The sequence below is a fragment of the Corvus cornix genome, chromosome 6 (genome assembly GCF_000738735.6).
Source record: "Corvus cornix cornix isolate S_Up_H32 chromosome 6, ASM73873v5, whole genome shotgun sequence".
NCBI classification, from domain to species: Eukaryota; Metazoa; Chordata; class Aves; order Passeriformes; family Corvidae; genus Corvus; species Corvus cornix.
The window spans coordinates 22,846,812-22,860,985 of record NC_046336.1 but is presented as its reverse complement, the minus strand read 5'-3'; the positions used below and the strand labels follow the sequence as shown (position 1 = coordinate 22,860,985).

Sequence of the window (14,174 nt, the reverse complement as noted above, 5' to 3'; positions counted from 1 at the left end):
ATGGGGTAACATTTTCTGTAGCTCCTCCTCCATGTTCAGAGCAGAACAGCTTGTTGTAATGAAGTAACATAATTTAAAGTTTAACTCAGCATATTTACACTTGCCATACTGATGAGACACTTTGACTTTTGTTATTCTCTGCAGTGCACTCTCAAAAGACAAAGTTAGTTCCCTTCACTTTGATGTTTGTCTGGGAAACAGACCCCCTTGAAAACAGACCATGTTCTAAGTTCTACAGTTTAGGCACATCTCCATTTCTTCACCCTTTCCCAAAACAAAATTTACTTTATCCAAATAGTATTCTGTATGGATACAACATGTGGAGAAATCAGTTCGACAATTAAATGGACAGGGGGGAAAAAAATCTACTGCTGCTTTGCTTTTTTTTAACTTTCATTTGAGTTTTCCAATAACAGTATAATGACTTGAATAAACAATTACAGAGTGAATCATAATTTGAAAAGGCAGTGGAGAATGAAGACTAAAAATCGAGAAAAATGTATGAGGGAATACTAAAATCTGATTTAGAAAAGATGTTCAAGGTTCAATGGATCTATGACTTAGTCTAAATATAAAGTAGGATTTGATTAGGAATTGAAGTAGCTTTTTTCTACTGTGCAAATTTGGCAGGGGAAAGAGATGTTTGTTATGTACAAATAGTGTCCTGTGGTCTATATACCTCTATATCAGAGCAAGAAACCAGATCCATGAAATTAGAAGCCTTTCTCAAAATTGCACACGCCAACTGTAAAATGCTGTATTATGGGAAAGGCTTTCTCCTCATTTATAACAGCATATACATGAGGTATGAACAGCTCCTCATCTAAAGTCCATTGAAGTCAGTGTAAATGTTTTCTCTTACTTAAGCGGACTTTGGATCAACCACAATTTGGACAACCTTAAACCACTTCTTTGCTTGCAGAAGTCATAGTAATAGAGAAGTGATAATTACTGATACAGCATGCATAATCGTTATGTTCTTGAATTAAACTGGAGGAGCAAAGAAAAAATATCAGATTTCTACAATAACCTTAGAGAGCTGCTCTACCCTTAAAAATAAATACAAATGGTGTAAAGCTATACCCCAGACCTTTTTCACCAAAAGATTTAAGTTAAAAGTTTGCTGGGTTTCCAAACTCCTTTGTAGTCTATCTTTCATTCTATATACAAGTTACTCTAAAAGATCAGGAACTTAAAGTTTTTAATGATTTCACTGAATATCAGAGTAGCCATCTAAAATTAATAACAGGATCCAGCATGGCAAGATTCCACATTTGCTATTAACTATGTTTTTTACAGCATTCAAGGAAAAGCAAAGATGAGGAATATATCTGTGGCTGAGTTTCAATTCTTTACGTGGGAGAAGAATTAAGACTGAAAGACCATGTATTATTAATACAAAATTTAAGTATTGGATGCTAATAGAAAGAAAAGAAAAAGAAAAAGAAAAAGAAAAAGAAAAAGGGGGGGTGGGGGCAAGTAGTAGACACAATGCATTTGTTTTGCAATTTTATGTGCTTTTAACCAAAAGGTGCAAGCCTGGGACAAAAAGAGAGGAGAAAAGAAAAATATTTCTTGATCTGCACTTTCAAAGAGAATATCTCATGTAAGCACCATTCAGTATTTGCAAGAGGTTCTGATATGATGCATTCTTGACATTCTTGGATCTTGATGTTTTATCTGCTTCAAGTGGCACACTCTGCAACTAAAAGCCAGCCTCACCTGCTTTTCTAATGGTGCTAGTGTGTAGAGATATGCAGCATATCTTTTTGTATTAAAAAACCAGAATGAAATGCATTTTTCTGAGTTTGTAATGCACATAGAAACAAAAGCAGCAATCCTGTTTCATTTGAGATTACCATTTCAGACACCAAGTGAACGCTGCTCTGCTGTTTCTAAAATTAACATTCTTGTATCTCATCAAGCACCATTATATTGTAGTTTCTAGTCAATGGTTTCATTACATCTGTTACCGCCAAAAAAAAAAAAACCCAAGTAAATTTGTAAAATAAATAGTTCACTGGCATAAAATGATTTTTAGAGGAGGAATAATGTGGGGGTTATTACAACACATTATTAAACAAATAACAAATGTTTTGATTAAATCATATTTCAATACTATGCTAAATTCCACCTCCAACTGATTTGGCACATTTTCTTTTTTGAAACTACCTTTGATAAGAAATGCATTACAAACTCATCAGTTTAGCTTCCTGTTAACAAAGAGACAGCAGCCGTCTGGATTATTCTAGATCCGCAGTGAAACTGCCACACTATGTATGCTCAAACTAAAGCTGTGCAAGTTTGACAAGGGGCAGATGAATCCAGGAGTTATTGTGCAGAGGTTTAAGTCTATGCGGCAGCTGACGGTTGAAATAATCATCTATACATCGCTCTGAGCTAGCTGGGGAAAGGTTGAAGCTGTATATTTTCAACATATCTAGCCTAATGGTTAATCTGTTGTCTTGTACAGGGGGTGCTGGGTGGAATCACAGCAATAGCTGACAGTTTGGAGGAATTGCTGTGGGTATTTTCAGTTGCCTGATTCACAAAGTGGTAGGTAGCAAAGTCTGAACAGCCTTGTCATTGAATGAGGCAAGTCATGCTCACTGTCACTCCCATCAAAAGAACTCTGGTAGCCAAAAGCTCAATCAACATATTGATTATTTGCATTTAGTAATACAGGGCTGCAGCTTGTCTTCACCCCCCACCCCATGAAAGGTGAGCCACATTGCAGAATGGTGACTGCTCCTTTGGAGGTCAGCTCAGAAGATGTTTAGGAGAAAGACATTGGTTAAGTTGGGGGAAGAAATAAAATATTTCTTCAAACCAAGATAGTTTAACTGTTAGAAACACTCTGTATTTCTAGTGCTGGATCTGACATATCTTCACAGTGACATGGCATTACTCACTACAGAGATTAAGGGGGTGCAGTATGAATTAGACTGAAACAAAAATGAAGTATCTGCAAGTGACAGCTCTGGCTGATGGCTGACTATGAAGGAAAACACTGTGCTAGTGTCTGGCGAAAAACAGTGCTGAAAGCCTAGCAGCTGATAGAGATGGGGGAGGAAAGGAGCACTGGGTATCAGTGGTGGTTGTTTAGAATGTCTGGTTTTGGTCAGGATATTTTTTCTCCTTTAAAACACATTTTCATCTTCCCTTCCAGGCAAATCATGCTGAAGCCAGTTTCAGCCATTTTGTTGAAAGCACTGTACTGGTATTCTGCCTTGTTACATTTAAATTAAAGCTCAGCCCAGTTTTAAGTTATGGCAAGTGTATGCTCACAAAGAATAAATAGATATTGCCACAGGCATTAGTTTAACTACATTTGTTGTTTTAAAAATGTTCAGGGAGTTGCAGATTGCAATTCAAATTATCTTCATTATAATAAATAAAATGTATAGAAATAGAAACAGGCATGATTCCCTAATGCAGTCTGTAGGCAAGTGTATATTCATTGAGCTTGAAAGGGAGTTCCTGAGGGTGGGGGTACGGAATAGGAATATATGCAACTTCAAAATACCTTTACAACTGCATTAATATATCACATTTTATACATAATATTTTTTCTTTCTCTTATGGTGACAGGCTTCTTGGGCAAATTCTGTACAGCATTTATTAAAAGTAGGTAGTGTTCACCCAGTGTGCAATTAGAAAATACTACAGAAAATGGAATTTCTTACCCTTACTCTACTTTTATCCCATTCCTTATTGTTTACTGTTCTCAAAAAGTAGTTTAAAATTTGCTCTCAAAATGGCTCTCAAAATATTCTTAGGTAATAATAATGCCTTATGGATGCATGACAATCTACTGAACAGTTCTAAGGAATTTTGGCAGCATAAATAATGCAGGCCTGTGACCATTTGCAGTGGAAATAAAGTCATATGTCATATTACATAAAAAGAAATTAATCTCACTATAACTAGAAAAATAGTTCTGTTTTAGTAGACTTACTGGTGCTAAACTCACCTCATACTTGGAAGAGAACCCTGGTGGATTTGGAGGTTGTGATTTGATGTTGCACAGTGGTACAACAAATTACCCCAATCCAGACAGTTTGATTGCCAAACCTAGTGAGGCAGTGACAATATGTAAGGATGTATTTAGTTCCATATAATTAACAGCAATCTTTGTTTCCCAAATATGTTTTCTATGGAAATCAGTCCACACAGTAGTGCAAGAACCCAATCGGATTTTAAAGAAATTATTAATAAAACTCAACAGTCTTTGCTGAACAGTGGGATGCTCTGTAAGTGCTTTAGGTTCTGCCCGCTGTAGTATGTATCTGCTGAAGTTGGCTTGTGTGTCTCACCCGACTGTACAGTACTGCTTAATCCAACAGCTCCATGCTTGCACATGGAATTCAGGGTGTATCCTGACAGCCCCGGTGTGTGTGGCACAACGTGCACCTATAGCTTGACAGGCTATTTACACTAAGAGTAACCAGTTTTACTCTTCTGTGGTAAAAAATATATAATTTGAGGAGAAAGGGAGAAAGAGATTATTATCTCTACCAAAGATAGGTTATTCAAATATTATTCTGTAACCCTTGCTTTTGAAGATTGAGTAAAAAGACATGGGCCATAAATTGTTGGAGTAAGAAAGAAAATTGTCCTATGTACGAAGAATTTCATCACTCATCCACTGTGGGGCTTCTTCCACATTGATCTGAGCTCCTGTCAGAGGCAGGAGGCTAGAAGTCATGGGATAAAACCAGTAGTTAGAACTTCTAAATCTAGAATAATTTGACAAAGAAAAAATTGGCAACTTGTTATGCCCATGCTCAGTAATAGTACCTGTCCACACTGTTGGAACTAAGGGGAAGTAACTTAGGTTTTAAGCAGCTCAGTCTGCCTTCCTGGTGAACAAGATCATGTGGTGCTATTAAATATGATGCCAAGCTCCAGATATGAAGCCATTACCAAAGGACAGGTATTTTTGTTCTGACACATGCTGTGCCACTGCAAACACAAAATCTTGGGAAAGCTTGATTTTTGTCTGCATGGAATATGCTATAAGACATACACTGCTATGGAAGGTTATTGCTTAATAGTCAGGTCTGGTATCTGAAACCATCACTTACTGAACTCCAGGAGAGACTGTAAAAAGATTGTGATGTTTCTTGAACAACTTGATTGGAGGGTTGATAAGCTTAATAGGTTCTGGTCTTCTTCCATTGCATATGAAGATACTTTGATACAGGATGTGGATTTTTAAAGATTATTTCCAGTATTACTATCTGGACTTTAAAAATAGAACTGAGTTGATGCATATCAAAGCCTTCAAATACATGTTTGACCAGTGGCATGTGTAGAGAGATAGGTCTCTGCAGATATATTTTATCATCTGAAAATTGTTTCACTTGGAGGAATATAAAAAATAGAAGTACAAAATTTGATAAAAATCCTGGTAACTCTGAGGTAAAATTGATAATTTTCAAGTAGTGTGTTCAATATTCTATACAGTGGTTTTTGTGGCAGTTTTGCCAATCAAAGATATATACTCTCCTTTGATGTTTTAAAATATATATGAACTCCAGTGCATATGCATTGTTATTATACTTTAAATGTTACTTCTATTAGTAAAAAGCTGAAAAACGTTGTGATTTAGACTCTAGTTCTTTTCCCACTAATTTTTCTATCGACCTCAGAATAGTAGCAAGCCATCAATTCAGAGGTCACAGAATTGGAATGGGTGCTTTGTAACCAACCAGTTCAACCTTGTTGAAAAGTAGCTTCAAATGACTCTTGTAATTCCTATACACTACTTTTTTCATGAGAGAGACAGATTTTGTGCTTGAAGAGAAATGGCAAGCATGGGAATGCTATTTTCTTATCTCTGCTGTTACCAGATGGTGTTTCTAGCTGGTGGTAAACTAGACAAAGATCCCAGAAAACATGCTGACCTCCTCAAATACTTTGCTTCTACTTTCTGCTCAATGTTCTCCATAGAATTTTTAAGGCAATTGAAACGTGGAAATAATGCTGCAAGTTTATCAGTCCACCAACCACTCCTTACCTAACCTTCTTACTTCATTATACATAACCAAATATAAGGTCTTGGTGGCTCAGTTACATACCTTCTTCTCTATACTATACTCATTCAAAATGAAACAAGCATTAGGAGAAGACCTTTATTGCATATTTTTACCAGAAAAACATTTTGTCTTTGGTTTTTACTGAGGGCACCATTTGTTAGAGGTATTAGTTGGGGGGGAGGTGGTGTTTAAATAGTCTTGATATATTATCAATGGAAGACTAAGAGTTTTAAGCTAAATCCATATTTAGGAAATTGAATTTCTTAACTTTCTTTTCAGAGGCACCATTTATGACCTCCTGAAATTTACAGTATGCAGCGCTGTTGAATACTCAACAACTTTTATGTGGGTTCCTAAACATCAGTTTAATTCCATAAGTATGCTTGCACAGTTTTGAAGTGGTGACCTTACGTATTCTATGATTCCTTATTTATTTTAATAGCAGCAGAGTGCTTTACCTCCCCTGTCATTTTCAGTAGTTTCAAAGAAATAAACATCTTCCACAGACAGTACATCTCAAAGCCTTTATCAACATGGGGGAAATAAGTATTTCCTCAGATATACTTACCCCAGGATGGGATTATATTAAAGGTGATAATATTGTTGAATAATCCTTTTATAAGTATTCTTTTATAAAGAGTCATTTTTAGAGGAAAAAAAAGAAACCTAACCTAAGAGAGCTGCAGGTATAAACCTTTATTTCTGCTGTTGGAACTGATCCCTTAAGCTTTAATATCTGTATTTCCACATAATATCAAAATTGATTCATGCCTGTGGTTTGAAATAATTTTTAGTACAAAGAAATTAATTTAAATTTTTTCTTATTATTTAGAAGTAAAGAATGCAGCTAGATCAAGTTACCCAAAATGTTCATATCAATTCAAGAATGCAACTACTAATGCATTGATTGATGCCAAGTCCACTGAAGGAATCCTGGAACCTGTTCCACTTGTTAATAACCGTAAAGGGAGCCTCTTCCTACCCAACAACCCCTCGCTGCTGCACCTTAACTTACTGAGTTCTGTTGAACAAGGAAAATCTACCTACTGTAGATTGCAAAGGGCACTCAGCCTGCCTGTAAAATACCGCTACCATTCCCAAAAGCCTGGGTTGAACCAAGATCTCCGTAGGTAGCCCAGTAGCTGGATGCATAAGGCAATACAGAATGGTTTGTGCATGGTTTTGCAGTCTGTTTTCAATGTGACTATGACATTACTAATGCTCTCTTAAGTGCTTACAGATGTGGGTTTCTCCAGATGTGGTGATTAATAAGTTAATCAAGATAGCTAGTCAACTAATGTTTCTGGGTGGTTTGTGCTTTACCTTTCAAAGGGTTTAATTGCTTTGAAGTATTTACATGCTAGGCAGAATGAACTCACTAGGTATCCCAGTTCATGTGATGTTCAGTAACATAGATGTTATTTCAAATTTCAGCGCTTTTTGGTGTCTAAAAAAGTATCTGTAAACTGTTCTGCTAGTGACCTGGGAGAGGCAGTCAAGGAGACAGTGTTGTTTTAAAAATAGTTAGAAATAACAAAGAAAAAAGTTATGAATTTATCCACTGCTTTGAAAGACATTCCCTTTGCTTTGCTTTAAAAATGAAATGAGGATAAAAGTCAAGTAATATGTTGTTACAGATGTTCAACTCCACATTAAGGCTGTTAAAATTACCAGCACATCTTAAACCAATTCATGGAACATTGTCTGGAGGTTATGTCATTGAAATAATGAACACTCTTTACTCAAGAATAAGCAAACATGTTAAAACATCAGTGTAACTTTAAATTAAACTCCAGCATAAAACTGAGTGTCTGAAGCCTCATTAGACTCGCCTGACATTTTTTTAGCACTGAGTCTTCCTGAACTGCAAAACTGTGAGCTCTGGGTTGTTACAGCAGTACATTAAGTGTTATACTTAGGGATGTGCAAAGAAGCTCTTGAATGTTATTAGAGCTCGGAGGCTGAATTGAGTTCCAAATCTATAAAATTCTGTGTCCAATTCTTGAATTTATTTCCAATTTTCCTGAAAGCTGGTAAAGAAAGTCTGCATTACATAATATGACTGTAGTTAATACAAATCCTGTAGTATAAAGACATAAAAAATGGGGACTCATTAAAAAAAGCAAACATACGATACCAGAATTGAGTTGTCATCCATCACAGCCCATTATTCAAATATGTTTGTCTTTCATAAGAACAAGAAAATTTAAGACTCCCTTTTAAATTAATGCAGACACAGAAACCATGAAACTAAAGTATTTAATAATCTTACTAAAAATTTTGCTAGGTACACTTCTTTAAATAGGCAGGAAACTGATAGGAGTATCTGAAGGATAATAACTAGATGTTTTATATCCTACTTACTAGTAAGAAACCACTTGTAAGTTATCATTGCAACATTTTTGGGAACCAAGCCATAGGTAATAGTGTCCATTAGATGCTATTCAGATATTTCAACTTCATGTATTCCCTTCCTCCATTCTTATGGAGCTGTGCTTCTAAACTGCAGATGCCCCGTAAACTCTGTGCAGAGATTTAAATGAAAAATATAATCTTGATTTTAATCATGTCAAATGATTAATATAGATCTCCTTTCATTGCTACAATGAGAATAAATGGCTTTCTTGCTTAAGCAACAAATTGAGATCCCTCAGAAAGCTTTGCTAACAGGTATTAAGTTGTGAGCCACGTCAGCCTTGGACTTTCCAGGCAACTGGTGACAGAAACATAGTTTGAATATGACAAGCACATATCCAAAATGGAAGTTTATTTATTGCAGATGCAGTATCAATAATAAGTGCAGACTGCTAGAAATGTACTTCTAGAAGTTGTTGTCTTGAATAATTACTAGTAAGACTTTGTTTTTAATTGGGCACCAAGTTAGCATCACCTGGCAGCACTGGAGAACACAAGTGTTGGACCATATAGTACAAAAACATCCTTATTGTATTAACTTCTGGAATTTGAAAAGATTAGACAGGAGTCTTATTAGATAGCTGAAAACTTGGAGAAGTATTTTTTTTTAAATTGTTTTCTCTTGTTCAGAGAAATTTTTCTGGTTATAATATTATCTGCAGTTGTGTTAATGTAAGGTCCCATTGCCCATGGTCCTGATGGCCGTGTATCTTCCTTGAACTGCTAAAATAGTATAACAATACACTCGTGGTGCTAAACTGCATCTCTTGACAAACATTCTGTAACCCCATGGTAACAGATTAAATTGAGTGAAATTTAGAATTTTTACTCCCAAGAGAGCAAAGTTTTCTTTGAGAGTTGTTTTCTGGAAGGAACATTTTGCATGGTTCTTGTTTGTTTGATCTTTTAAGTGGTGGAACTGAATATTTATATCCGATAAAGAACGAGAGCACAGCGGATATCTTGAAACCTCTTGTCTGTGTGGAATAGCATGCAAATAACTTTTTATTAGAGAAGTTTAAAACAAGACCAGGCCATTTCCAAGAGAAGGATTTGCAGAGGGTGTTCTGAAAAGCACAAAGACTTGCACTTTTTTGCAATCAGAAATGCAAAGATATTACCAACAAAATAATTCTGTGCATGTTCACTTCATGGTACGCATAGCTAAATACTGAAGTGATCTGGTTTAATATGTGCAAACTGTCACAGAAAGAAAATGTCAATTTGTGTATTTTTGAGAATCTTCTGTGGGCTTATTTATCTCTCAGGCAAACAAAGAATGGCACTTGACTAACCATCAATAAGCATTTACACTATAGGACTTTGATCTGGAAAAAAAAAAAAAGTCAAATGAGAAGAAAATTCCTTTGTCCTTAGGGATGCTGCCCAAGAAGAGAAGAAAAGAACTTAGTGAATAAATCATTATTAGACAGGCATTGTTCTGATCTAAGTATTACTTTTTACACCGCTCTTTGGCACATTTATTTTGGGATTAGCTTTGTTTGGTTGCTTTTTTTGTCTTTTTTTCTTTGCAGTGCTTTCTTTAGTTGTGACTCCCTTGTGCTAGGTGATGCCAGGTAATTTAAAAAGAGAGCAGAATCTGTCTTTTCAGGGTCCAGCCCTTTGTTCTTGACCAAGGCAAAAGTTCCATAGCAGGCTTGGGCAAACAGACATACATGGCAGGCTGGAATGCAATAATAAAATAGTGTTGGAACAGGGTTATAGGAAAAGGCTGTTGCTTCATTTCTTCACATATAAGTCTGGGGCAGGTGACATATATCCCCATTTTGTTGTTTTTCCTGTGTATCCTGTTGCAAGTAGTATTTTTTTCTCAACCTCTGCTTGTGCACTGCTAATGTGTACTAAGCTCTTTAAATATAGCAGCTACTACTACTACTAATGTCTTTCCTTTTAGCTTTAAAGTAAAAGCTTCCTAGGCATCAGTTATATTATCTTCTAGTTAATTTTTCATTTAACAGGAGGATGGGAAAAAAGTTTATTTTTTCTTCTTTATATCAGAATAAATTAGCATTACTATGAACCTGAGAAAGCAGGCATTTTTATTCCCTTTGATAGCACATGTAAAGGTTACACACAGATTATCAAGTGCAGTTGCAATCTTAAAATAGTAAAGATAGTGGTTAATTCTTATAGATGAGTTCTTAGGAAGCTGCACTTGTTTAAGCAATACATATTGTGACATAAGTTATCTAAGAGTAGTCTATGACTGGCAAAACTGTAAGTGATTTTGTATCTGGAAATTGATCTGTCATAGAAAATGCACCTCATCCTCATTAAAAGATTGCATAACACATGCATCCTCTGTTATACAGGTATTGTCTCCCCAGTTCCATTCAACCTCATTCTGTTCACTCCTGTTAAAACTCCGTTTTGTGAGGAGGGTAGAGCGATGAGGTCTGACTTGTGCTGGAGATCTGTGCACAATGGCAGGCTGCATTCACATTCCCGACTAACTGAATCATTGAACATCAAGGCATTGAATATTTTACATCTCTTCATGAAGACTCTGTTGTTTGGCATGTGAGGAGCGAGAACCAACTGGTGTCTAGTTCATTAGCAAAAGCAGGCTGGCAGCTGTTAAGTTGATATTGCAAATAGTACTTTATCTGTCTGGGAATATAGCAGAGCACTAATTCTATTTTTCTGTAGCACAGATTAACTGATAATAACTAAGAATAACCCGAATGTGGTCCCCCCGGCTTTGTTTTTGAAGTATGAAACCAATTTGAACGCCTATGTTCAAAACCCTGGTATTCTTCTCTGCTTCTCCTTCAAACCAATCTCTTCAACTAACATGTATTTGATTTTTATTACTGTTGGGCCTATGTTAGCAATGACGTATCAGTGCGTGAATGGACATAGAGTGTGTGTTCTTTGCTACTTCACTTGTATTTCGTATTGCACTCAGAGCAGTACTTAATCTCATGAGTTCCTTATATTTCCAGTTGAAGATGAGCAGCCGTCGACACTATCACCCAAAAAAAAGCAGCGAAATGGAGGCATGCGAAATTCACCCAACTCCTCACCCAAACTGATGAGGTAAGACTGTAAGAAACTCATATCTTCATCTCCTTTCTTTCTTCCTTCCTCCTCTCCTCCCCCCACATCAAAAATAAGGGGAGGGGGTGAAAAAAGAAGATTGTTAGATGGTTTCTGAAAGGCTGAAGTATTTATTCTGTCAGCTTGTCAGCAGTTAATGATAGAGCTGAAAAAAAATTCTGTCATGAAAAACAGTTTGAAAAGCTGTTTGAAAAATACATAGGCTTTAAAGTCTTAGCTGTCACCCTGTCCTGTCCATGTGTAGTTCTTAAACAGCAGTGGCACTAATGATAGCACTAACCAATCAGGGGAACTCATGTGGTTAGTTTGCCTCAGGCAGTTCTCTTTTTGTTGGATTCCCTCTGAGTACTGTTTTCTGTACTTAAGGCCATATGTGAGATGTATCATCACAATCAAAAATGAACCTGAATATTACCTTCCTTTTATCCTGTCGATTGAAATCAAATTTCTGTGAATTGATTTAGACTGATGAAAAAGTCTAATAATATATGTACTTGCCAAAGCAAAGTTAAAAACTAACACATTTTTAGTCAAGCTAAAAGCATATTAATTATGAAATACAGGGATTTTTAAGAGGGTAGTATATACTCTAAAAGTGGGTGATGAAAACAGCATCTTGTTAGTGATATTTTTCCCCTGTTGCTCTGTGTACATTATTTTACAATATAACTTCTTTGTATAACTGTGTAGTTTCCTATCATAGGGCAAATTACCTCTAAGAGATTTGTTAAAACTAGAACTGCAACAAGAAATTGTAATCTGTTAAAATGTTATTTGCATTCTCTCTCACTGTGCTTCACCTTTTACCTTCTGAAGTCAGTTAGAATGGGATCCTGTAGTAGACTTAGAGTTTTCAAGGAAGCTGTTCCTGCTCTGGTTTTGCATATCCTGTGTAGCCAGGCTAGAACCCCAGTCCATAGTTGTATCCATAAATACCATAGCAGAGACTTTCCACTGCATGTGTGTGTACGCTGTGTGTATACATACAGAAATATGTAAACTTATTTACATATATAAACAGACACATTCGTGCAATTTGAGATTTATGTACTGTGACTGCTCACAGAGGTTAAGTGAAAAAAATTGACATAAATATACAGTTCTTTCCATATATAAAATCACTTATGAATTTTATTATTGGCAATGATTTTGTTCCTTTAACGATTCTGGATACAGCTAGGTGATATTTCTCTTTGTATTTTAGTCACTAGACTGGAATTTTCTTTGGCCAGTTACAGAAGCATTCATATTTGTTTATTGTTTCTGCAATATAGGGCATATTCAGGGATGTAACTTCTACAAATCATCTTCATCTCTGTTTAGACTACAGAACCAAAAGTGAGATTGATTCACAGAGGGAAAATGCACCCAGCTGTGGCTTCTTTTTTTTTTCCTATTGACCATCTATTTCTGTTAAATGTATCATTAAAAGTTCTCTGCCTTCCTGTTAGCTCAGCCTTACCCATATGACACTGATTTACATGCTTGTTTACAGTTTATGAGGAAGAATAAAATGAGCATACTGGCAAACTTCTCATTTTTATAGTGCCAGTTGTCATGCTAGCATCGTTTTCAATTTACTTACCTCTGGACAATCCTCTTATCTGGTGCTAATTGTTTTAACTGCTTAAAATTTAAACATGTGGAGATTCCCCCCCTTCACCTTCTCTCAGATTCTAATTTTAGGGAAGTAGAAGTAAAAAGAAAGAGGAGAGAGAGAGAAAGAGCTGAAACGTTTGGAGCTGAACACACTGTCCCTGTTTGCTATGTAAAGTATGCCTCATTTCTTTGATCTTGAGTAATAATAATTCTAGGGAGTTATACTGTTTTCATATGCTTCAAAGCTGTGTCAAAGTTTTGCTGCTTAAGGGTACTTCTTTATTCTATTGGCTCTTGGGTACTGAGATGACAGGTCCTCTGTACTAGGTGCAGGCTTTTTCAAGTCATAGCCTTCAGCAAAACATCAAATTACCAAATACAGGGTAACATACTTCTACACAAATGCCTTTCCTGTAGATATATTATACCATATATATTAAATACTTTAGTGTTACACGGTACATTTTATGTGCAATAGAAAGTGATGGTTTGAGGTAGCCTTAGGGGTACTTTTTTCCACAAGCAGAAAAAGCTAGTGTATACCGTATCAAGTATGGTTTTTACAGGACTTTCTGCCCGAAGGCCTTTGTAAATAAGTAATGATCAACAGATTGGCTGTGGGTTTTTGAAAAGCATGCCTGTGTCAGTTTGCATGATGGGGGAAGATTTTCAAAGTGCAGCCTGCTTTCATTGCCTGCTGAAGAGGGACTGAGGGAGAGTAGTCGTCCTGAGCCTGAGCTGTCTGCTCAGTAGCACATCAGAATTGCTAAACACAGGTTGAGCAGTGAGTGGAGAACTTGCCAGGCTTCCAAATCCAGACATTGTTTTCTTCCTCTTCTCTGTTACTGCTAAATTTATTCTCCAGCCCAGTGTTTGCACCCTCAGCTTCTCTCCAGACCCAACTGTCTCTTCGTTTTACTCTTTATCTACACTGACTTAACTTTGGTTCAAGGTGCTAAAAAAGACAAAGGGGATTGAATCAGAAGAGAGCTATGTTAAGCTTTATTTGTAATGGTCAAACTCTTTTCTCCTCTCTGA

The 14,174-nt window shown here is 36.3% G+C and overlaps 1 protein-coding gene across 50 annotated transcripts in view; it reads left to right on the top strand.

Annotated features, from left to right (window-relative positions):
- Nucleotides 1-14,174, top strand: part of KCNMA1 (potassium calcium-activated channel subfamily M alpha 1) — a 438,676-nt gene that overhangs the window by 363,235 nt on the left and 61,267 nt on the right. For all 50 annotated transcript variants that reach the window (XM_039554286.1, XM_039554284.1, XM_039554283.1 and 47 more), the window contains one exon: nt 11,423-11,516. In XM_039554286.1, coding sequence (XP_039410220.1) covers nt 11,423-11,516 — 94 coding nt within the window. The remainder of the gene's footprint in view (nt 1-11,422; nt 11,517-14,174) is intronic.